The sequence below is a fragment of the Thunnus albacares genome, chromosome 20 (genome assembly GCF_914725855.1).
Source record: "Thunnus albacares chromosome 20, fThuAlb1.1, whole genome shotgun sequence".
Taxonomy (NCBI): domain Eukaryota; kingdom Metazoa; phylum Chordata; class Actinopteri; order Scombriformes; family Scombridae; genus Thunnus; species Thunnus albacares.
Window position 1 is genome coordinate 1,346,399 of NC_058125.1, and position 23,255 is coordinate 1,369,653.

A 23,255-nucleotide genomic window follows, 5' to 3' on the forward strand; every position below is an offset into this window, starting at 1 on the left:
CTTCAACATACCAAGATACAAAAAGTAATACACTTATAATTTCTCAAAATGATGTTTAGTGTTATTTTTGCAAAGAAATACACTCATATAGCTCCCCTCTCAGGTTTTAAGTCATACATTAACCATGTTTTTTGACTGGTGTGTCTATCATAAATCCAGATGGAACTTATTGATGTGTGCTATTTAATATTTAATGTAAGTATTCTTGCTATGGCTCTATCTATGAAAGCTATGACACCTTCAAATGAAATGCAAAACAAAATCATTCAAAAACATACAAAAGGACAAAAACCAGTTTGATTAATATTTTTATTGTTGAAAAATAATGAGTATCAGGTTTGTAGTTGTAGAGGGACTTTAACTGTTTGAGTTCCTCTCCTTATGTACACTGATTATATTTCTGTTCAGCTTTAGGCTCATTTATAAGACATATTAAATCCAGTATATCAAAATTCAAACACTCTTCAAAATCCACAATGAATTTTTAAGAGCTCAGTTCCATTACAGGGCTCAGCAGGGCAGGCTCAGTTCCTCACACAACTCCATATGCTGGATTTCAGTTGTACATCTCTCTGTCAGCAGGTAGCCGAGCTTTCACAGAAATCCAGCACTGGTAGAGAAGCTGAACTGGACCTGCCACATTTCTATCCTTCAAAAAGTTTTTGTTTTTATGATGGCAGCCCAGCGACACCATTCACACTGTTCAGCCTTTACACACATGAATGTTATTCCAGTCAGCCATCCTGACTGTACAGTTACACCTGAATCAGGCATCACATGAAGACACTTAAGTGGATCAAAAGTTGTCACCCAGAAGAAAAAGGTTGAAAGATATCACATCCAATCAGAACCAGAGATGGATTTTTCAAATATGACTTGTGTTGCTTTTCAGCAAAATGTGTGCAAGATACTGTTTTCTTTCCTTAACACTGCATTTGTGTCAAAGACTGTATGGATCTTTTGAAAATGTAGTCATCTCAACTGTGAACTGGTGAATGCAGCTTAGATCTCTGATAAATGTAGTGAATGATTACTCCCACATGCCATGAATGCAGCGTTAAGAAACCAAACAGACGGCAAAGTGGGATGTGAAATGGTTTCAGATGAAGCTGTCGTCATAACTGAAAGCAAATGATTCTGATTGGCTGGAAAGACACAAGTGTCCTCCTTACCCTCCTCACTTTTTCTTACTGGTACCCATTAAGGAGCTACACTTTTGCATGTTTTAGTCCATTAACTTTGTAGATTTCACATTACTGAGGCCCATTTTAAAAAGAATTCCATCAGGTTTTAGATGGCTTTCCTCCCATTAGGCAGCCATGGGTTTCACTTCATTGCTATGACAATTATATTGCAGTTACTTTAAGTTTTCTGCAATATTTACAGTGGTTGCTCTTCTTTTTTGTGAATCTTCTTAGAGGAGTGTTAAATATGAGAATTTGGATGTTTCTTCACATAAAAATGTTGTTTTTTTTGACATCCAGAGACCTTTCTGTGGTAGAGGATCTAGAAATGAGAACAAAAGAGCCTCTACTTCAAAATGCGTGACTATATCCCAATAATGTCAAATCTCTGTGAAGTGTACTGAAAAGAAATGAGCATATCACTCTGGAACTAAGATTGACAATTTAACTTAATGTCAAAAATTATCCAACTTAGAATTATCAGTTGTTATCTTCATCTGATTTAGAGTAACTTATTTTACATTGTAATTTTAATTTCTGTTCATTTACTTTAACTTACTTGGGATATTCAGTGTCTGATTGGACTTGATTTGCATTCATTTTGCCATTACTGTAGTAAAACAGCCTGATCTCTCATGACACATGTATGAAAAGACACATAACAGCCTCCATCAACTTTCTTCAAATAGTTCTGAGTGTGATTACTAGATGATTTGAACAGATCTGATGCTGGCAATTTAACAATAGAGATGATGATAAAAACAGTGGATTTGACATAACTGATTATGAGATGATGCAGTATGTATTGAAAATGGCTGGTGGGAATGTAAAGAACACATGGTTTGTAGTTAATGGTCTAAAACATGTCAAACCACCTTTATGGTCCTTTAATAAAGAGCAGCTAGTCCTGCATTTTGTTTTCAGGAGAAAGAAAATGTGTACAACAGATGTCATACATGGGCTATTTCATTAGTCTACAGTGCATGATAGTCAATAAAAAAAAAACAAAGAAAAAAAGTTAACCCAGTACCCAACAATCCTTAAAGTCCTGGAGTTACAGAGTAGAAATCATGTTCTGGCCTCTAGTTGACCTTTCCTGGCCATGAGGAGAGCAGTTGAAATGTAAACAAATTAGTAGAGTATATATAGAAAGCAACGTACAGTACAGCCGAACCTACCACAGACTCACTTTGACCATCTCATCTGATCACTGTCATTGTCAATCTAACATTCTGCATTCTGATCATCAGTGGTGGAAAGTCAGAGAAGCAGGTGATGCACCCAAACCAGTTACACTTCTACTGAAACTGCATGTCCATGTTGTGTTTTCATCAATCTGTCTTTTTCTGATGGTTTATCAGCCCAACACTAATATAATGAGATTTATCATCCTTATATCTTTTGGAAAAATTATTCTACATATTGCTCATATTACATTTTAGTCTTGAGGACTGAAATGTCATATGAGCAATGTGTAAAGGACTCCATAGTGACCATCATGTCTGCTTTTATTTATTTATTTTTTTATGATAATTCAATCTTCATTTATAAATGACAATAAAAATCAGACATGGTGTGGAATGGATACCAATGGCAGGCTGAAAATCAGGAATAACATTTTGAACAATGTAAAACGCTGTGGTCTGCTGTATAAAATAGATGGCTGTAATGGAAAGTAGAGCTGATTTGTAATAAATGGGTTAAACATGAATGGATTAAATGCTGGTCAGGTATTTTTGTGTAAAAAGCAGCCGCTTCCAGTATATGTGTGTAACATTTTGTTGCCCGCCTACACTTGAACTCCACGTCTCAGTAACATGTCCTGATTATCTGACTCACACTGACTGAATGGTCAAAAGTGGCATCACTGACAGTCAATCATGAAACCAATTCTATCGACAATGCCCTGTATAAAAATGCATGATATGGTTTTTGTTAGCTTGCCATGATACAATGAGCTGGAAACACAGCGAGGAGATTCACAAAGCTGCCAGAATGATCAATAGTCAATATTCAAAACACAGAGACAACATGGAGTCATCAACAGAAAATAAGGCAGTGATAAAAAAAAAAAAAAAAAACAACCTTAAACTCCCGTAAACATCCTTTAAAAGACTCTACTAGACTTTCACCTTGATTATTCCAAACAAACGATCAAGTTTATTAAAAAGTAAGAATGTTAGAGAAAATATTATATTTTAAGAGTTCGCAGTTTCTTTTGATTCCGATTAAAATCATAATACATCTAATGGAGTTACATTATTTTATCATTATATTCATGTTTTACACGCTACATAAACTGGAGAGGCCTGTGCATATGGTTTGTGGCATGCTGGGGCAGTGACACTCACATGTTAAAGCAGCTCCAACGTTAGTGTCGAGAGCAGGTTGTGGAGTCAGTCGACTGGTACTGAAACCTTAAGAGCAGACAGTGGCAGAGAAAGAACTGCTTACCATTACAGGAGGATAAATGAAAAAAAAAAAAAAAGTACAGCAAACAATCTTAAAAACTCACAGTTGAGTCTCTTAGGTATTCAAATAATCAAAAACACGCTGTCTTAAGTGTGAAGACAAAGCTGAGAGACAGAACATTTCATTTGCAATCATCACACTGGAAAGTAGGGTTAGACCAATATATAGGATTATAGGATATGGACTTCACAGACTGACTGAGGATCTAAACATCTTCAGTGCTGTTTAACTGTAAAACCTACTGAGGGTTCAGTCTATATGTCTTTCAGGGCTGCATATTACCAAACATATTTGCACTTTTTAAATTCTCCTGCCTGAGATGACAACAGTTGGTGAACTGAATTGAAATGTATCATATTACTACAAACCAGACAGTGAACCTGTCTTGGGGCTCCATTGGTAACTCTGCTTTATTTCTATCTTAAGCTTTCATACTTTACAGTTTGTGTAGCTGTGTTTCATTGTGGAGTCATTCCTACTTGTGGCTATGAGATATCAAATGCTGATAAAATATTTGCACATGAAACAATATTTAAATTAGATTATAATCTGAACAGTGGATGAAACTCCATCTGTTACTGAAAGCCATGAATATATCTGAAAGTTCCAGAAAAAGCATTAAGTGGACCTTGATAAAATTGTGATAAAATTGTTTTTTTTTTGGTCAACTAAGCTTAATTTGTTTTCTATAGAAAAGGAGAATAGTCACTATCTCAAAGACAGGACAGTGGATTTTTTGTAGCAACCAGGGCTGTTGGGCTTCCATACATCATATCAAAGCTACAGGAATATTATCAGTTAACTGGAGAGCTTTATTCATGATACAGTTCCACTAAACCTTTGATATGCCTGGTATGAGAATATCAGAATTGTGCAATATATACTGACTATATCCAGCATCAGTCTGTATCAGCCTAAAAACCCATATTAGTCAAACCCTACCAAATGTGACCAAAAAAAACCCTATTACTGAGGGTGTCTCCAGCTTAGTTTAGTGTACAACGGATGTGCTGACTTCTGTTTTACTAGCGATCAGTAATCTCACATTTCTGCCCATCTGCACCGAGCCAAAAAAACAAATAATAAAACCATTCAGTCGCTGTCTTTCTCTTCATCATTCTGTCACTTTCTGCTGAGTCTGTCAGTCGACTCTCACTAAAACAGCATGTTTCTTATTACTACAATCTTAAAATTGTTATAAAAGTCGCATCATATTAGATAATATCATATTAACCCATCACAGCACATCATGTGTCATATAGTATAACATGTCACTTCTGTCCAACCCAAAAACCTCCAAAACAGTCAACTCACCAGAGTTTTCCTACTGTTCCCCAGTTACAAATCAACATTACATTACAATAACTTAATGATAGAATAACTCATGATTAAAATCCAACATACTCATGAGCAGTATTACCTTTTGATATGAATAAAGGGTTGTTTTTTTTTTTTTAAATGGGGAGTGCAAGGTATGACATCAGTGATATAATCCCGTTCCTCAAACCAGGGCAGACAGAGGGGGACATCACATAATCAGAACACAGCAAGAGCACAGGATTCTGACAGGAGAGGTTATTTGGCAGCCAAACATGTACAACAGCAATTAAAACAGCCATGGTAAAAGACAATACAATGTGTGTAAGGTCATTGTAAGGTTAAGAGGTCAAAAACATGACTCGAAGGTCAAAATTGATGAGATAAGGTTAATCATGAGATAAGATAAACATTGAGTAAGACTATATAAAACAATCCTTTTGAACTTAACAACCAGACAGCATGAGGATCATCTTGCTGAGAGGATAAAAGTAGTAATATTAAGTATTCATTCTTACAGTAAATTTACCTGAGTTAGATACCTGTTGACAGTGGTTTAAACAAAAACACAAAATGATGGCCCACCTTAAACATTAAATTCTCCAGATGTCTTGGTTTGCCTGATGCTCACAAACTCACAGCAAATCTGTGTCAGTTTAAGCTTGGAGAGGCCGTTCTGAACCCTTATCTAACTCTTGTTGCTTTCAATGGACTCCTGAAGGGACTTTTGTTTCCAGGTCTTGGTTTGTTTGTAATTTAACAGTGTACGTTAAACCTAAATGAATCCAATCCAGTTAATCCCTATGGTTGACTGTCAGCAGATAAAAAAAAATGTTTGTGCTGTAGCAGAATAAAGTTGAATTGTGCTATTTCTAACAGTTACTGAAGTTTAGGTAGTTTTCTAGGCAGACAGCATGGTGAAATAGTTGATGATGTGATGACACCTCATCTTAACCAAAATGCACCAACTCTGTCTGATTTTGAATTCACTGAAAATGAAAAATGGAGTTTCAGTATATAAAACCAATAGATCGGCTTAAGTCCTGATCCTGTGGAAACGGATCGCCATCCATCAAAAAAACTCCAGGGGAAAACCTGTGAACATGATCCCAATCCCGAATCATAACAGCTACTGAAGGAGCGTGTCAACAGATCTGTTTCCTTGACAACTGAGCAAACTGCATATGCTGATGAAAACCTTTCGAGCTGAAGAGAGTGAGCCTATCCACAGGACCAGGAGTCCTGGCCTGATCCAAGAATGTTTTGGTTGGATTGGTACTGGTCATATAACACCAGATCCATTTCTGATGCTTGTCAAAATCGTCCTTTGTTTTAATGGGATGACTGGATGTCTATGGATGAAACTGTAACAGCTACTAAGCTTACATGTCAACAGATCCATCGCCCTGACAACTGAACATACTTTATTAACTGATGAAGTGATTAAGTTGAAAGCACTGGAACTGGAGGTGGGGAGGAAGGCAATATCAATAAAATCTTGTATCACAGTATTAATTGTATATATATTTATATATATATCATATCATGATATAGTCAACTTTTCTTTCAGCTAATCTCGTGAATCGCATCTGAAAAATTAAGTATTTGATCACACCTCACTCCTGTAGAGCTAATACTGCCATAAAACTGTACTGCTCACTGATTTGCAGCATTTCTCTTAAACGGTCCGATACAACCAGAGATATTAAAGGGATAGTTACTACCCATATGCGGTATAGAAAGATCTCTGGCTTACTCCTGATTTCAGGTGTACTGAGATATAATTTTAACACAAACCTTCCAGTTATTTTCAGTGAACATGGTATAAAAATATATCATTTCAAATGGACTACAGGTAGTCAGGTGACATTGTAGAGCTTGTATGAGCATCAGTAAACCAAGCAGCTGAAGCAGATGTGTCTAACAGGGTCGTAATGCCTTCATGGATCGATTAGTACATGAGTACTGCTGTTCACAGGGAAAACACAGCTGTCAGCCTCTACTACCTCCACTCAGACAGACAAACACACACACACACACACACACTCACACACACACGACTAATGGACCATCACAATCGGGTGAGATGATGATGATGATATTCACTTTTTTGATGCTTCCCTCTCTCCTCTAAGGTTTCTGTCTTTTAAGGAGGGAGTGTTGACAGGGAGGAGACAGTGGTTCACTTTAAGCAGGTCAGGAGGTAAAGAGAGGGTCAGGATAAGTCAAGATCTAGGTGGCATCACAGAGGATCTGCTCCAGCACTGTTAGCAGGTGTTTGAGGCCGTAGATGTAGCCATGATCATGGCTCTCGCTCGGGAAAACATGGGCAAAGTCGATCATTCTGACCTCCACCTCAGCGTCTCCTCCGCTTCTATCTGTTGCGTCGCCTCCTCGTCCTTTCGTTTCCTCCTCTTCTCTCCTTGTGCTGCTGCTGCTGCTGCTGTCCTCCCTCTCTCCATCCTCATCCTTCCCTTCCAGTTGTGATTTGTTTCCGTTTCCGTTCGGTGGTTGCTGTGACTCACCTGTTCGTTTCCATGCGGAGTTGTCTTCCTCACACAGCACTGATATGTTATCTCCAGAAACTGAGCTCACTGTTGTCTCCACACTGTCACCGTCTCCACTGTTGCCATGGAGATGACTCTTGGCACAGTGGTGGAGGCCACCTTTCCTGTGGTTGGTGTAAATGGTGGCTAGGCTGTAGTCCCAGGGCACCGCCACCTGAATATTGTTGTTGTTGTACTCAGCCACTTCCTCTTTCTGGTCCGCCCCTTCCTGTCTCCCTTTCTCCTCCCCGCCCCGACCGCCGTCACCTGCAGTCGGGCTGATCGTTGGGGTGGTGAGAAGGGAAGAAAAGGAAGATGAGGAGAAAGAGGAGGGCAGGCCCTCATAGACAAAGAGAAGGGAGCTGGCGTAGAAGGCCAGCTGGTGCTGGGACTCAAACCAGTGGAGGATGCGCTGCACTCTGCGGATGCTGGCTGACACTGCATCCTTCCTCAGACAAACACCATTGTTGAAGAATTTAGCGAGGCCTGGAGGAGAGGAGAGGAGAGGAGAGGAGAGGAGAGGAGAGGAGAGGAGAGGAGAGGAGAGGAGAGGAGAGGAGAGATGTTTCTAAAAAAAGTCTGTTATGAAAGCATTTCATACGATATCCATTAAGTCTAAGCCTAAATGATGATACCACTATGTGTGCAGGTTTTAGCCCCTTGACTTAAATAAAGTATACTTTACACTTTTGCTGACCAGTTATGAATGTGTGTGCTACATTGTTGCAGCGGTTCCATGCACCCATTGGTTTCCATTTATTTCTGTGCAGTGTGAAGTTTGACAGCACAGTGTGGTGTGTTACCTCACAACAATAATGTAATGTTGACATAAAGTGCCAGTCAAAAGTAGAGACACACTTTCTCATTCAAGTGATTTAAATAAAAATTTAAACTAACATTTCAAAATTAAATTTTTATTTTCATGTTTGAAAATGGAAATTACTGCCTGAATGAAAAAGAAAACACTGAATAATCATTTTCCGCATACTCCTAAGCGTAACATTGACATGAGGATTATGAAATTTAACGTGTGACTTTTCATTTTCAAATGGATTGACATGTGAAAACTAAAATTAAACTTCAAACTGGACTTTTGCATTTAAAGTCGGAAACCTTTGATTTTAGCTTGAAATAAAATGTTCCGCAATGGAAGGATCCAGTGAAGTCAGTCATCTCTCTTTCAGTCAGTGTTACACTTGGGAGAACAGTGAAAATTATTAATTAGTTATTAGTTGAGTTGTTATTGACATTTTTGCAGTAATCATACATTTTCATACATGAAAATGAAGAAAAACAAAACATATTTTGATATACATCATGCACACGTAAAAGGAAAATAACATTTTTATTTGATTAAATGATTTAACTTTAATACTGGCAGCCACACACTTTCCTATTTGAAGTAAGGAACTATAGTATATTTATTATATATATTATTAGTATATTTATTAACCCCTTGCTGAGACTTATACTTGTACAGTAGGTATACAATTACATACCATCTTTAATAGTGTCCTGAACCAGTCCTCTGCCATAGTGCTGGTCGTACGAGTCAAATGTGTCACTGCAAAGCTTGTACACCTAAAATACAAGAAAATACATAACATTTGGAGTTTGTGTGGGCTGTATTTGTGAAAAGAAATTTTGCTGTGAACCAACAGCAAATAAAACCACTCCTATTGCCCAGCTCAACTCTGATACATCCTCATAGCATTTATAAATTCATTAAGAAGATTTGTTAAATTAATGAAGAAGAGAAGCAAAAGCAACCCTCACAATGCAAAGGTCAACAGATAAATGGTAGCAAAATAGTTGTTAACCCAAGAATGATGATGAATGACTGCTGGTTCTCTCTCAAGAACAGCAACACTGGCTCCACCTAGTGGTCAAACAACACAGCTACTTTACACCAACACCTGCCTCCACCACATCTAACTGACCTCCTGTTGTACTGGCTAAAGAGATAGATAGGCCAGAATATCGACTATTGCAGGTTAAAGGTTAATAGAAGCCTGGCTGCATGCTGAGTAATATCATGGTACAAGTTGACATATATACTATACACTACAGGCGACTGAGATGGATACCTACGCTCACTGTTCATCACACCTATATTAAGACCTGTAACTGCTACAAGGACGACAGATGTGTTTCATTCACTTTTTGGATCAACTGCTGCACTTCCTGTTAATGGAGGTAAAGAAACATTTTAACATAGCTGATCTCCATGAGAACAAAAACCAACCAAACCAAAATAAGGCTCAGGTTAAATACTTACACTTTATACCTTTTTGAGTGTTCAAGGAACTTTTGTAACATTTAAAATATGAATCTAAAAACGACGGGCATACTACTGATCCTATTAAGGGCTTCACAGTTTCACACTTATCAAGAAGATTCTCTCCTCAATCACTTCTTCTTATCTTTTCCTGTTAATCTCTCTCCTCCCCTACTATCACTCCTCCATCGAGAAAATCATTACCACTAAATAGTCTCCTCTCTGTCTAAACAAACACATAGCAGAGATACGTATGGGAGTTTTCCCAGTTCAGTACCAAACTGTATCTCCAGACCCCCTGTTCTATTAAAGTAGTTCAGCTTTACAGAGTTCACTCTATTGGTGAAGCATCTCTGTCTCTTCTAAGGGACTAAAACAAAGGACTTTAAAACTTGACAGTCTTATATAATTGGATGGATTTAATTTTGGTACCTTTTTCATAGATGTCTGTGGTTGTTTCTGGTGTTGTCTGTATGTACTTGTGTGTGATTGGCAGCGTTTTGTTGTCCGTTTTATCTCTGTTCTAGTTTCTTATGCTGTGCTCACTTATAAAAAATACCTTGATCTTAGTGAGATTCCCTGTTTAAATAAAAGGTTATAATAATAATATCTTGGTTCCAATTCTTTAAGAAATTGAAGGACTCCTTCTCAAAAATGTTTATGTAATACATTTATGTTAGGAAATGAACACTGGCTGATCAGATTTTTTTATTTTTAGAATACCGATGTCAGTTATTAGCCTCAAAGGTTGAAGTCAAGTTTTGAAAGATATATAGGTTTTAATATGCTAAGTTACATGTAACTTCTACAAACATTACGTTCACCTGCTGTACATTATCCTCCACCGGTCTCCATAGAGATCATATGAGCAAACATCAGAGCACTTAGCTTAAGTCCACAAGCTGACGGTACATTTATGATGGGTTTGCAAAGGCTGGAGACCTGCAGTCATATACAGACTGTCATTTACACTGAGGATGAGATAAGACAACCCACCAGTCAATGGGCTATTTCATCATGCAGTTGGCAGTTATAAATATTTTACTCATTTCCTCAAACGAATCAGAAAAATCCATGTAATAATCAATATAATATAATTATAATTATAAATCCAGAAAAGTTTATCAGAAATTAAGGACATTTTACGAAACGGTGTAGTTCTTCAATCATCATATAATGAGCCATAAGCATAAAATGGACTTTGTCTTCAGTCTCACCTACCTCACATAGCAATCTTTTCTCTTCAGGGAGACATTATACATGAATCATGCCTGTTTCTATAACTGATGGTAATTTACAGTACCTGTCCTGAACCTCACTGTGCACACAGAGATCTTTGCCTTTGGTTAAATACTGCTTCACATAAAGCTCCACACTGTAGCTGGTTTTCATCAGACATGATGTTCTTAATTTAGGTTTGTACCAAACATCAACAGACCTTCTTTCTTTGTGCATCAGGAACAGACAGATGAATGTAGAAGTATGGAACTCCAGGGCTGGATTGTCTTACCAATTTGTTCTGATAACTTTGACAAACAGGCCTTGGAGATGATTCATTTATTTTATCTAGAGCTGCAGCTAAAGATTATTTTCATTAGTGATTAAGCTGTCAATATTTTTTTTTTGATCAACTGTTGGTCTATAAAACATCAGAAAACAATGAAAATTGACGGCCACAGTATCCTAGAGCAGTGACTCAACTGGTGGAATGCCAGCGAGTTTGTTAAAGTCGTTTTAGTTAGTCCTGCTTTCCACATTGCTATGCATACCGATAACTTTCTAACCATTCTGAATATAGATAGAAAACAAAATGAGACTGATGAAATTTTTTTTCCTGTTTGTTGTTTCATGTTTGTGTATTTCAGCGGGCAGGAAAACCCACGTCGGGACAGTTAATGATGATGATGTTGACGGCAGGTTGCAATGGAAACTGATCAAAGTGATAAACGTTTCGCTATTTGACTCTCTTCCTTTCTGACAGATAAGGCGTTCTCTTTCTCTTTCCTGTCCTCTCTCTGTCTCCCCCATGTGGACCCAATAATGAGACTCTATCATTATGTGTGTTTACAGCTCCACAGCCTGGAGAAAAACAACAGATTCAACAAACAGCTTCGTAAGTAAAAGACCTCTTTACATGGGAGGAGGTCGAGTGTGTGTGTGTGTGTGTGTTTATTTCATAATTAAGAGCAATCAGGGCAGGTTAGCTACCCAAACTACATATATGGTAATGAGATCAGGACGATGCGGTCCTGTGTGTGTTCTTTATGCTCAGTAAACCACATATTTAACACATCACGGGTTAAACATCGACTCATTTCATTTTGTTCATCACTCTGTGTATGAAAGGTGTTATTAATCACTCATATTCCTGTCTTACTAGGGTATTTTGATGTAATTATCATATTATATTATTATCATATATTATCTCAGTTAGTTACAATAAGCAAGCAGATTGTTAGACTTGATGGATGATGACATGGAACTAGCTAACCTGTGTCCATGTGGGAGACTTGGGAGGAAACACTACAGCATACATGATGAGGAGAATATACCCTGAAATATATAACTTCATAAAACAAAAAATACTTTTACAGCATAGGGAAAACTAGAGTAAGCTTTTTAAACTTCCTGACGGTTTTCTGTTCTTTTACCTGTTTTCATTTTTACATACAGATCTTTTATTGACTAATTATTTCAGTAGCTTTTAATCAGACTTTTTTTTCCCCCCCAATTGCTGTCATGATGCTGTCTATACAATTTTTGGAAAAACAGTATACGGTTGTGTCATCGGGTTTTGTTTGATACTTAAATCCATTCTACAATTGATTGATATTGCTGATTATGGTTCAGTTAATACAGATGAGATTCAGTATTACAGCACAAATTTGTGTGTGATTACACACTATCTGTGCCATCCAGGTGAAGAACAGCTCAATAGCTGCGGTTCAGTGCTGCAATTGGTCTGACATCATCAAACTCAAAAAAGAAATTATAATGTGATACTTCTTAGAAATATATGCTAATTAAGTAATGACATTCCAAAATATTTACTGAGGTTACAGCTCAACTCCACCTGAGAGAGCTTTATGATATAGGCCTGTTTCAATGATTAGTACAATAAGAGGCATTAATCAAACTTCTAAAACATTACATTAAGAGACCACAGACAAGTGTCCAGATCCACAGAAACACAACAACAGGTCCCACTTACCCTCATGCCCAGGACCAGGAAGCCTATCTCCTCCATCAGTGGGTATTTCCTGATCTGCTGTTCTCGTTTCTCCTGCGAAGCGAACGGATCGTAGCTCCGCTGGCCCAGCTTCACGTCCATGATGCACGGCTTGACGAAGCGTCGAGTCACATCTTCCAGCTTCAGGTACAGGTCTGAATCAGCGGCAAAGACACAACACTGATGATGAGTGGTATGTCGCTATTACTAGCTTGATCATAGGAGACTGATGTTGGCTTTTCATGACAAAATTGTAATTGCCCACAACATATTTCTCTTTCTTGACTTCAGTATTTCAGAAAATACTGACCAGAGAAATGTTTACAGTGTGATGTGGGAGGATTTTACTCAACAGCCTATAAAACCTGCAGTGAATTCCTCCTCACTCTGTGTGATACAGGCAAAATATTGGATAATATTTATCCCCGGCACAATTCAGAGTTGTGATAATTGAGTATTTTTCCGCTGGTTTCAACACAGGGCAAATATAGTCCAGACAGTTAGTATTTGGACAGGTATACATCTTTTGATCTTTAGGTTCTCTGCTTCAGTACATTCAATTTGAAATAAAATAATGGATACTACATTAAAGTGCCAACAAGTCTTTTTATTCTCTCTTCTCTTTCTTTAATTAGTATCCTCTCTCTTTTTTTATCAACAACAAGACGGGAGACTACAGCTTTAATTTCAGTGGGTTTACATCAACATAGGAAGAACTGTGTGGGAGATATAGCCTTTTTAAACATGTAGTGCCTAAAGTTTAGGGCCTAAAACGTAATTTGACACTTGGCTACTAAATGTTTGTTGGGCAGCTGTGTGTCATTTCAATGTTGGTTCAGCACAAAAGAGCTCACACGTGGCTCAGAGTTGACAGTTGACATTTAATTGAGGTGGAGTTGTATATGGTAAATGGTAAATGGACTGTACTTGTATAGCGCCCTTCTAGTCTTCTGACCACTCAAAGCGCTTTTACACTACGAATTACATTCACACACATTCATACGCTGAATGGCTACAGGGGCTAGCATGCAAGGTCCCAACCTGCCCATCAGAGGAAATCTAATCATTCACACACATTCACACTGATGGCACAGCCATCAGGAGCAATTCAGGGTTAAGTATCTTGCACAAGGACACAACGACATGCAGACTGGAAGAGCCGGGAATCAAACCGCTGATTAGTGGACAACCCGCTCTACCTCCTGAGCCACAGCCGCCCCTTTTTGACAGTTGTCTGTCAAAATGAGGTGTAAAGAGGTGACCATGCAAGTTAAGAAGATAATAATGACACTGGAAAAAAGCAAAAACCTATCAGAGATATCAAAGGTAGTTGGTTTGCCAAAACCAACATTTGGGTTCTAAAAAAGCAGGTGTGCACAGGAAAACTAGAAAAAATGTAGATTGAGAAGCACAGGCCTTGTGGATGAGCAGAAAATAATTTGCATGGTGAAGAAAAACCCCTTAATGACTGCAAAGCAAGTCAAGAATGCTCTCCAGGATGTTGGCGGACATGTTTCCTTGTCAACGATCAAGAGAACATTTGATGACCAGACAAACCCCCGGTGAGCCTCAAAGACAGAAAAAGAAAGTGGTAGAACTCTGGAACAAAGTTCTATGGACTGATGGAATAAAAATAAACCTCTATCAAAATGAAAGAGGAGAGAGGAAAGTGTGGAGAAAAAAGGAACCACTCATGACCCAAAGCATAGCACCTCATCTGTCAAACATGGTGTTGCTTATGTTACAGCTTAGGCATGTATGGCTGCCAATGGAACTGGCACACTGGCATTTATGATGATTTCAATGCTGACATCTGAAGCCCTAAACTTTTGGCACTATATGTTAAAAGGGCTATATCTCCCTTTTGTTTCCATTAAATGTATGCTGAATTAGCTAGTAGCAGTTCATGTTTGCATTGTACCCATGGATGTAGAGACAACTATCACTGGATAAAACCCAAACTTAAAAACCTGATGATTCTCAGGCAAGTTTTGATATCTTTTTTCTAAGATTTCTAAGCAGATTTATGGATATTTATTCACAATACACATCAGCGTTGATGATGTCACAGGGGAGTTACACTGCATCTAAAAACATGTATCATGTCTGTGTGTGTTTAGATATGACTGAGTTATGACTCAAGGGAGTGTGATTTTTAACGTAAATCGTGCCTCACAGTTTGAAAACCTCTGATTTAGGAGAAATAACAATACATCACGGTGTCTGGCTTTTATAGATGAATGTATGTCCCCGTCTTGCCTTATAGTGAATCTACGGGGCTGTAAATCATTTTTCCTGGAGAGCTGCAGGGGCTGGACCTATCCCGCATACATAGAGCTAATACACTACAACTAACCTACCTGTCTTTGAACACGTCAGTTTGGAAATACTTCTGACTCCAACATACTCTTTTTATTCTCTCTTCTCTACAGCTGGGAGGACTATAGCCGTTACATATGCACACATTTATTGTACACACAGTCCAGTCTCTCACCGTTGGGACTGTCAGGAGAGGACCAGGCGCCGAAATATTTGGGCAGATGGTTCTGGAGCTCGAGAAGACATGGATCACAGCAGTCCTCTGCATATACCTAGGACACACATACACACACAGTCATCATCATCATCAAACTATACTGTATATACAGGTGGATACTGTAGATATATATACATTTTTTTTATTATTAAACAATTGTTTTATTAATTCTTCAGTCTGCTGATTAGTTTTTGGATTATACAATTAATTGTTTAGTCTATTAAATGTCAGTAAATACAGAACATTTCCATCACAACTTCCAAGAGCCCAAGGTGATGTATTAAGTATTGTTTGGTCAGACCAACAGTCCAAAAGATATTACAGTTGCAAGGATTATCTATTTGAAGCACTCAACCTATGAACAGATGGGTGTTTGTTGGATGATTGTTGAAGGCATCAATAAATTCCTGTAATTTCAGCGCTAACACAGGATCTATTAAGTATGATTTAATTTTTTATCTTTATGAGCTGATAAGAACACAATTCTAAAAACACTGAGCAATCATAATTTAAATATTCAGCATAAAATAAAGTATTACAGGCAGCTTCATTTGTTAAATATGTCTTCTTATTCTGAAGTATGTATATAGCATAAAATAAATACATTGCTTGTGTAGGACTTTTGTCCCTGTGTGGGGTGCCAGGTCAGTGTGTGATGTGTGTTGGGATTAAGTTTTATTGGTTTGGTCAAGAGACAGGACATGATGCCATGACTCACTCCTGTTTGTTTGAGAGTTGCTGAGGCTGACAGCGTTGCTAAGCTGTAAAGCAAACACTGAAGCTCTAAAGCAGCAGACACACATGTTGCTCTGTGTGCCTGCGTAGAACCACACAGCATGTCTGATATCTATACTGATTATTAAGAATTTCTCCATCCATTCGTCTTTGACACATGATTATCCTGAGGACGACACCGGATCCCAGAGCCTATCCCACGTTTCTTTTTTTTAAAGATGTGTTTTTACTTTCTGCCAGCATGACCTGTCATTTATATGAGTTCATATTAAGTTATAATCCATCAGCAACAAGTCAAAAATCAGCAGATAAATATCAGTCTATGTTTGGTATGTACTGTATGTGGTCGTGCTGAGGTTCTGTAAAAGCATGTGAGTGTCGGAATGTGTCTTACACTTTATGTTGAGTGTGCTGTTAAACAAGTCAGTTACACACTTCAATTCAATTCAATTTTATTTATAGAGCGCCGAATCACAACAGAAGTTATCTCAGGGCACTTTTCACATTGAGTCTAGACTGTACTCTTTATTTTATTTCTGTTCCCAGAGTCAAAAACTAAACATGGAGAAGCAGTGTTCAATTTTTATGCTCCACATATCTCGAACAAAGTCCCTGAAAACTGCAGGTCTGCTGCAACTCTCACTTCATTTCTGTTTCCCACTGCTTTTAAACCAAATTTGGGGGTTAATATCTTACAATGCACTGTAACTTTTACTCTCCTGTTTTATCTGTCTTATTCTATTTTCTTTGCATTTCCAATTGAACACTTTGTAATTGTCTTTTATATTGTCTCGTGTTGCTTTTATATTCTGTCTTGATGCATTTTATGCTCTATGTAAAGTACTTTGAACTGCCTTGTTGTTGAAATTCATTATTATTCATTTTTCTTTCTTTTGTCTCTCTTTTCTCCTTCATGGTAAAATATATAAATACTGTGAGAATGCTAGAAGTAAATCTATGTTGAGTATGTGTAAGACTATACAGCTTCAGGTTCTCATGTGTGTGTATTACCATGCTGTAAAACTGCATCTCTCGTGGACCTCTTGGTGGAGGCTGAAGCTGCTTCAGGACTGTTCCATCTGGATGCTGCAAAATACCTGCAAACAAACACAAAGATGACGATCAAAACAAGGATTCTGGTGCTTAAAATAATAAAAGAACGCTACAATAACAGCTGACAAAAGGACAGTCACAGTCATTTCGCTTCATTTTTGGAAATTTAGTGGTTTCACAGTAACTGTATGTGTACCTTTGTACATTTGTGCTAATGAAAGGAAGATCTTCAAATTTGTCCAGTCTTTTATTGCTTAAAACTGAATGACGTATGAGTGAGTTAACCTTTAATGTAGATAGGACAATGATATATTGTAGATCTCCATGAGCGGTCAATGAGAAATTCAACTCTGCGGTCATTACCCAACAGCCAGGCTACATTTACACTGCTGGACAAACATCAGCCTTTGTTTGCAAATCCAATCTGATTTATGAACATGTAAATCAGGGCCTGTATTTCACGTATCTCAGAGTAGGACATTACTCCTGACTGGGACTAGTAGTAGAACCATGTCAACATTCTTACTTCAGGAACAGTACGTTCGACAGTGATGACTTGAGTCTGTCACAACCAACAATTTTAGCAGAATAAATCCAAATTTATTCAGGCTTCCAGCGCAAAATAATACACAATTAATTTAGTTCCACACCACATCAGGTGAAAAAAGCTGCACATATTTATCATAGGCATTGTAAAAAGGTGTGATTGGACAGGACAATAGTCTCATTTCACACAGACAAGTCAAAATTTTCCACTGAATTAGGAGTGTTTTTGCTGTAGGTAAAGCATGATTCCTAGAGAGGGATTCTGATTTGCCTCATAAAGTCCTTATATCACATATCTGCTGATGTGACTTTAATGCAAATGCAATGCAATTATTTCTTTGTGCAGGCCACACCACATGTTATTATTCTTAATGGAGACCCAGTCATTACCCAAATACTGTCCATTATTTGAGAATTTACAGTAATTTATGGTCAATAACTCATTCATTTTTCATTTTGATATTTTCAGAAAGATCACCTAAAGTTAGCCATATCTTTTCCTTGTAAGGCTTTGAGTGTAAAAAGAAAGATGCTGCGAGGAAAAGATGAGTCTTCTGTTACATCATCACACGCTGATTACAGATAGACTGAATGAACCTGCAGTGGAAAGGATTAGTCTGCTCTTCGGCTGATCTCTACATTCTTCTAAGAACACACAGACGTACAAACACACACATGAAAATGCCTAACAATATACAAAACCTCCACACACACACACACACACACACACACACACACACACACACACACACACACACACACACACACACACACACACACACACAAACACACACAAACACACACACACATAAAAATAACCAGCACGCAAAGGAAGGAAGGGAGGGGTGGGGTGGTGATGTGAGCCTAGGGGTAGACATCTGGCCTGTGTCTATACGGTCATCAGTCGCAATCCTGAGACCGATGAAGAGGCAGTGCCATCCCTTTACTGTACTGCTACTGATGCACTGCTTCTAAATGAATGGTGGTTGAGGTGAATTTCCCTCCTTCACAGGTTGAGGTGGAGCTAATTTACAACTACTACTGAACTACTAATTTGAAACATACAGGCTATTTGGATATATTCAGATCTTTTATTGCACTTGTTTTGATGTACACATACAATTAAAGATGTTGTTGTTTTTATGTTTGGTCTGACATTTTGTCATGTTTTATTCTCTGGTCCTGAAGAAAATACATTTCATTTTAACTGTTTTTTTTTTTTATTATGATGATAGTAAAATAAACTTCAACTTGGCTGACATAGCGTAAAATTTAAATACTCAAATCAAGTACTAATACCTCAAAACTGTACTTGAAAATTCACTAAAATCATTTTCACCACTGTAGAAGTATACTGTATACTCATGTTCACTCCACTAACTCATTTTCTGTTTCATTTACTGACAAAAGGTGCCAAACAATATTGAAGGAATTTCTGACTGACCCTGTTGCTTTGTAGTTACGTGAGTCAGTGAGCTTTCCTAATCTTTCAGCAGCAGTTGAGCAGAGCTGTTTAGCTAAAAGGAAAAAAATTGTCTTCACCTGAAATACCAGCAGAGTCTGCTCAATGGAAAACACATGTTTTCAGTATAGTACAACATATGAATAGTATCACTGTGGAGCAGGTTGTTGTAGATGTAGTTCACAGGGGAAGTAGATTTGTGTGATGTGAATGGCTTTCAGAGGAAAAAAAAATAGACTCAGCGCTCACTTTGAGAGCTGGCCATATTTACTCCAACCAAAGCACGCAGATGAGAAGAAATCACAAATGAAGGCTGAGGTACAAAGGCAACAGCACAGTCCTGAAAGACAACATACCTCAGGAAACCAGTGCTCATTGCTCTCCTATGCTATGCTAAGCTATGTGAGGAATTGTAATATATGTGACCCACCAGCAATAAAGACTTTCATCTGCTTATATGTTTTCCTTGACCCACTGTGATCTCACATTACAATGGTAGCTGAGAGAAAGAGTTACATTTGTGTTGGATAGTTTGCCCCAGTCTAAATATATCCAAATATAAAACTGAATTTGACGTCAACACTATTCTATCAAAATGAATCATGTTTATTTGGAAAGCTGCATGAGGCTCGGCCCTGATCATTTTGCTTTCCTTGTTTCCCCAAATCTCTACGACGAAAGTTTATTCTGGTTTTATGGCCTTATTTGTGTTGTTTTTGAATGCTGGTTGTGTGGTTGGATGTTTCTTGTTCTCAGGTCTCAATCTCAATGAGAGACTACCTGATCAAATCAAGTTAAATAAATAAATAAGAGTTAGCATGACCTATAGAGCTGCATTTATGGTAAATACAGCAATGACTGTAATTTCCCTTCAAGGATGAGTTAGCCTATGAGTAAACATAAACTCAACCGATTAGACAATAAGCAAGTCATTCAACTTCCTGCTCATTCCAGCCAGTCAATGGGCAAGAGAGATCATCAGCTGACCGGCTTGTCAATTAACCACGCTGTGGGTGTCACTTGTGACAAACCATACACACAGTCAGCTGACCTGATGAGACTCTAGTCCTGATTGATGACATGAAAGAGACAGAATGAAAACTTGGTATTTTATATGTACATAACTATATCTAATAAGTGATGGGAGTGTCTGTGTTTATCCTACATATCTAGATATATAACATAAGGAACTTTTATGATGGCACAGTTAAGTTAAATTGAATTGTAAATATAGAAAAAAATGATTTAACAGATTTTATTACCAGCACTGGTCACCAGTAAAAGGATAATTATAGTTTGGGTTGGGTTTTATCTTTGTATCTTTTCTACTGCTTCTGACAACACTGTACTAGAGTGTAACTGATGAATCAGCAGGCTGATACAACGCTGTAAAAACGTCCTGCTCAAAATATGTCTTCATTATTATTCTTTAAGAATCAAATTAAAAGGAATCCTTATCAAATGTTATGTGTTTATTAAAATCAAACGTTATTAGTACTGGTTTTCCAGCCCAGGTTCTTTTAGAATCTAATGCAGAACTGACTGGCAATTATTTTGAAAATTCTAGCTTCCAGGTAGACCTCTTGGAGTCATGCCCCGCCTTCAACATGAAGAATCAATATGAAGCAGCGGACAGGTTAGGTCTGCACAAAGCCGGACTTTCACCTTTGCCTTTCTGTCTTGCATCAGACACTATAACTACATTATGATCCAAGCTCACGCAGACCAGTGCAGAACAGTGCTTCTATGGAAACAGTTTTCAAGTCAGTGTTGACTGAGTTTCATAATCACTGGGCCCTTTCTAACTTATTAAACCCAAGGTGATAGTTTTATCTTAAAACATTTGTTATCTAAAAGGGCCCATGACCACAATTAAAAATGATCAAATAGCTTTTCAAGTTGAGTATAAACACACACACACTGATGCACATGTAATATTTAAAATATATCTGAGGGGTCTGTAATAGTTAGCTTGGTGTCTGTGGGTTTTCTGGTATCATGAAGTTGGCTCACTATTAACTGGGGTAGATCACCATGGTAACCTCTGCTGTGGCTAACCAGCACCAGAGCAGGTTCAAATCAGAACACCCGATCAAAACATGTTAACTATTGACCAATCAGATCAGTGCAAATAATAAGTATAGCCACTGTAACCTTTTATTAGAAGAAGTCAGCACACACTATTTATTATCTCAGCAATTAAATCTAACACTTGAGCTTCAGTTAGGGGCCAGGGACCCATCTCACAAAAGCAATTTGCAAGAACTGCTTCCACACTGATCACCAACGGTGCATCTCTTTTCACAAATGACTGTCAAAAAGATTGACAACATTTGCAAGTCCTACAGTCCTCTTGCAAGCTCATGCATGAGTTAGTAAGTATGGTGTTAAATGTGATTCATTTGATTAGTTTTGATTACTTAAATGATTACAAGAACACACATGACAGTATGCACACACCTGCAGGGGAGATGGTGTATGGATTTCCACAGGGAGCATGCTAGAACCTAAAGTATTCCACTCATGGTGCATGTGATCGGCTTGTAGTTAAGAACCTTGCCTCTTTCATGTGAACAGGCTCAGAGCTGGAAAATCAAGTTAGCTGAGTTAATCAATAACCAGCTTTGTGATGCTAGTTATCCAGGATCACCAGTGTTAGGCTGTGTGAAGCCAGGTAACCTAAAGAGAGCCAGACTAACCTGGACTCACTTCATGATACACCTCCATACGTGTCCTTCACGTCCAACAGCTAACACCCAAAAAGTGGGCTAACCTTCACAAAGTACATTATCAGTAGAGCAAAGTGTAATCACTGCACTAATAGAATTTAATGCATAGAGTCCATCTAACATGACCAAACAGTATCAGTCAATGTGTCTAACTCCAGTAAAAATAAGTTAAAACATATTGTACATGACAACATAATTTTTGATCTGACCTTTCACTAAGAAATATCACAAAATGCCTCATTTTAAGAAAATAAAGTAGATGTTTTTGTCAGTCTAGATCATGAAATAATGGTGGTTTTTCTTTCTTTTCAGACTCAATAAGACAAGAACAAATTTTACCCAACCATTGTTTGTAGGAAGTAAAAGTAGCACTTAAGCACTACTCTGGAGAACGCCATGCTGTGCCTAAACTGTGACCATGACCACAGCTTGCAGCGGCCCACACGTGTACCTGCTTATTAGCACTGACCAAGACAGAGGGCACAATGTGGCAAAGCAACATCTTAAGCACATAATGAATGGAGATTATAGCTGCATTTCTTTCATTCCCGACAGGATTCCTGACAGTGTGAATGCCTTTACACTCTTATTTCATAACGTGTGGCGACTTGTGATGATAACTGAAACTAAAATGTATGCATACTGTTGTCTTATATTAGAAAAACGGCTCTCAGCAACTTATAAAAGCAATATTTAGGTCAGGTAGACCTTTAACTACTTTTCTCCTCTCTTATATCCTCTCTACTTTAGGGGCAGAAACAGACTTACATTACTTTTAACTTTTTATGTGTATCACATATTCAGAATAGATTTTTTTACCATGAGTCACAAAAAGCCAAATACTCTTGAACATGTTGAAAATGCCACATGTATTTAAAAAGACATATAAGACCATTTTCACACCTATCTATTTATATGACCACTTTCACACCATTTTCACACCTTAGATTACTTTTATATTTGGATGTTATTTCAGTTTCTACAGCCTCTTATCTAATCTAGATGTGTGATTAGATTGTGTGTATTTTAACTCTGTAAATACCTAATTTCTCCACAGGTAGAGCAGGGCAATAAAATGATCTCGATATGGGATAACAGTGAAAGTAATGTTGATTACGATGATAAAGGACATTTTTAACTTGATATGGATAGATCTAACAGCCTATCA

General features: G+C 37.8%; 1 protein-coding gene across 1 annotated transcript in view; it reads right to left on the reverse strand.

The window, feature by feature from the left end:
- Window positions 1-295: 295 nt before the first annotated feature.
- Window positions 296-23,255, reverse strand: part of ipmkb (inositol polyphosphate multikinase b) — a 30,944-nt gene continuing 7,984 nt past the window's right edge. The window contains exons 2-6 of the mRNA XM_044337835.1: window positions 17,309-17,394; window positions 15,521-15,617; window positions 13,009-13,181; window positions 9,019-9,100; window positions 296-8,005 (exon numbers count right to left, since the gene is read on the reverse strand). Of these exons, the coding sequence (XP_044193770.1) occupies window positions 7,206-8,005; window positions 9,019-9,100; window positions 13,009-13,181; window positions 15,521-15,617; window positions 17,309-17,394 (1,238 nt within the window). The 3' untranslated portion in view covers window positions 296-7,205. The remainder of the gene's footprint in view (window positions 8,006-9,018; window positions 9,101-13,008; window positions 13,182-15,520; window positions 15,618-17,308; window positions 17,395-23,255) is intronic.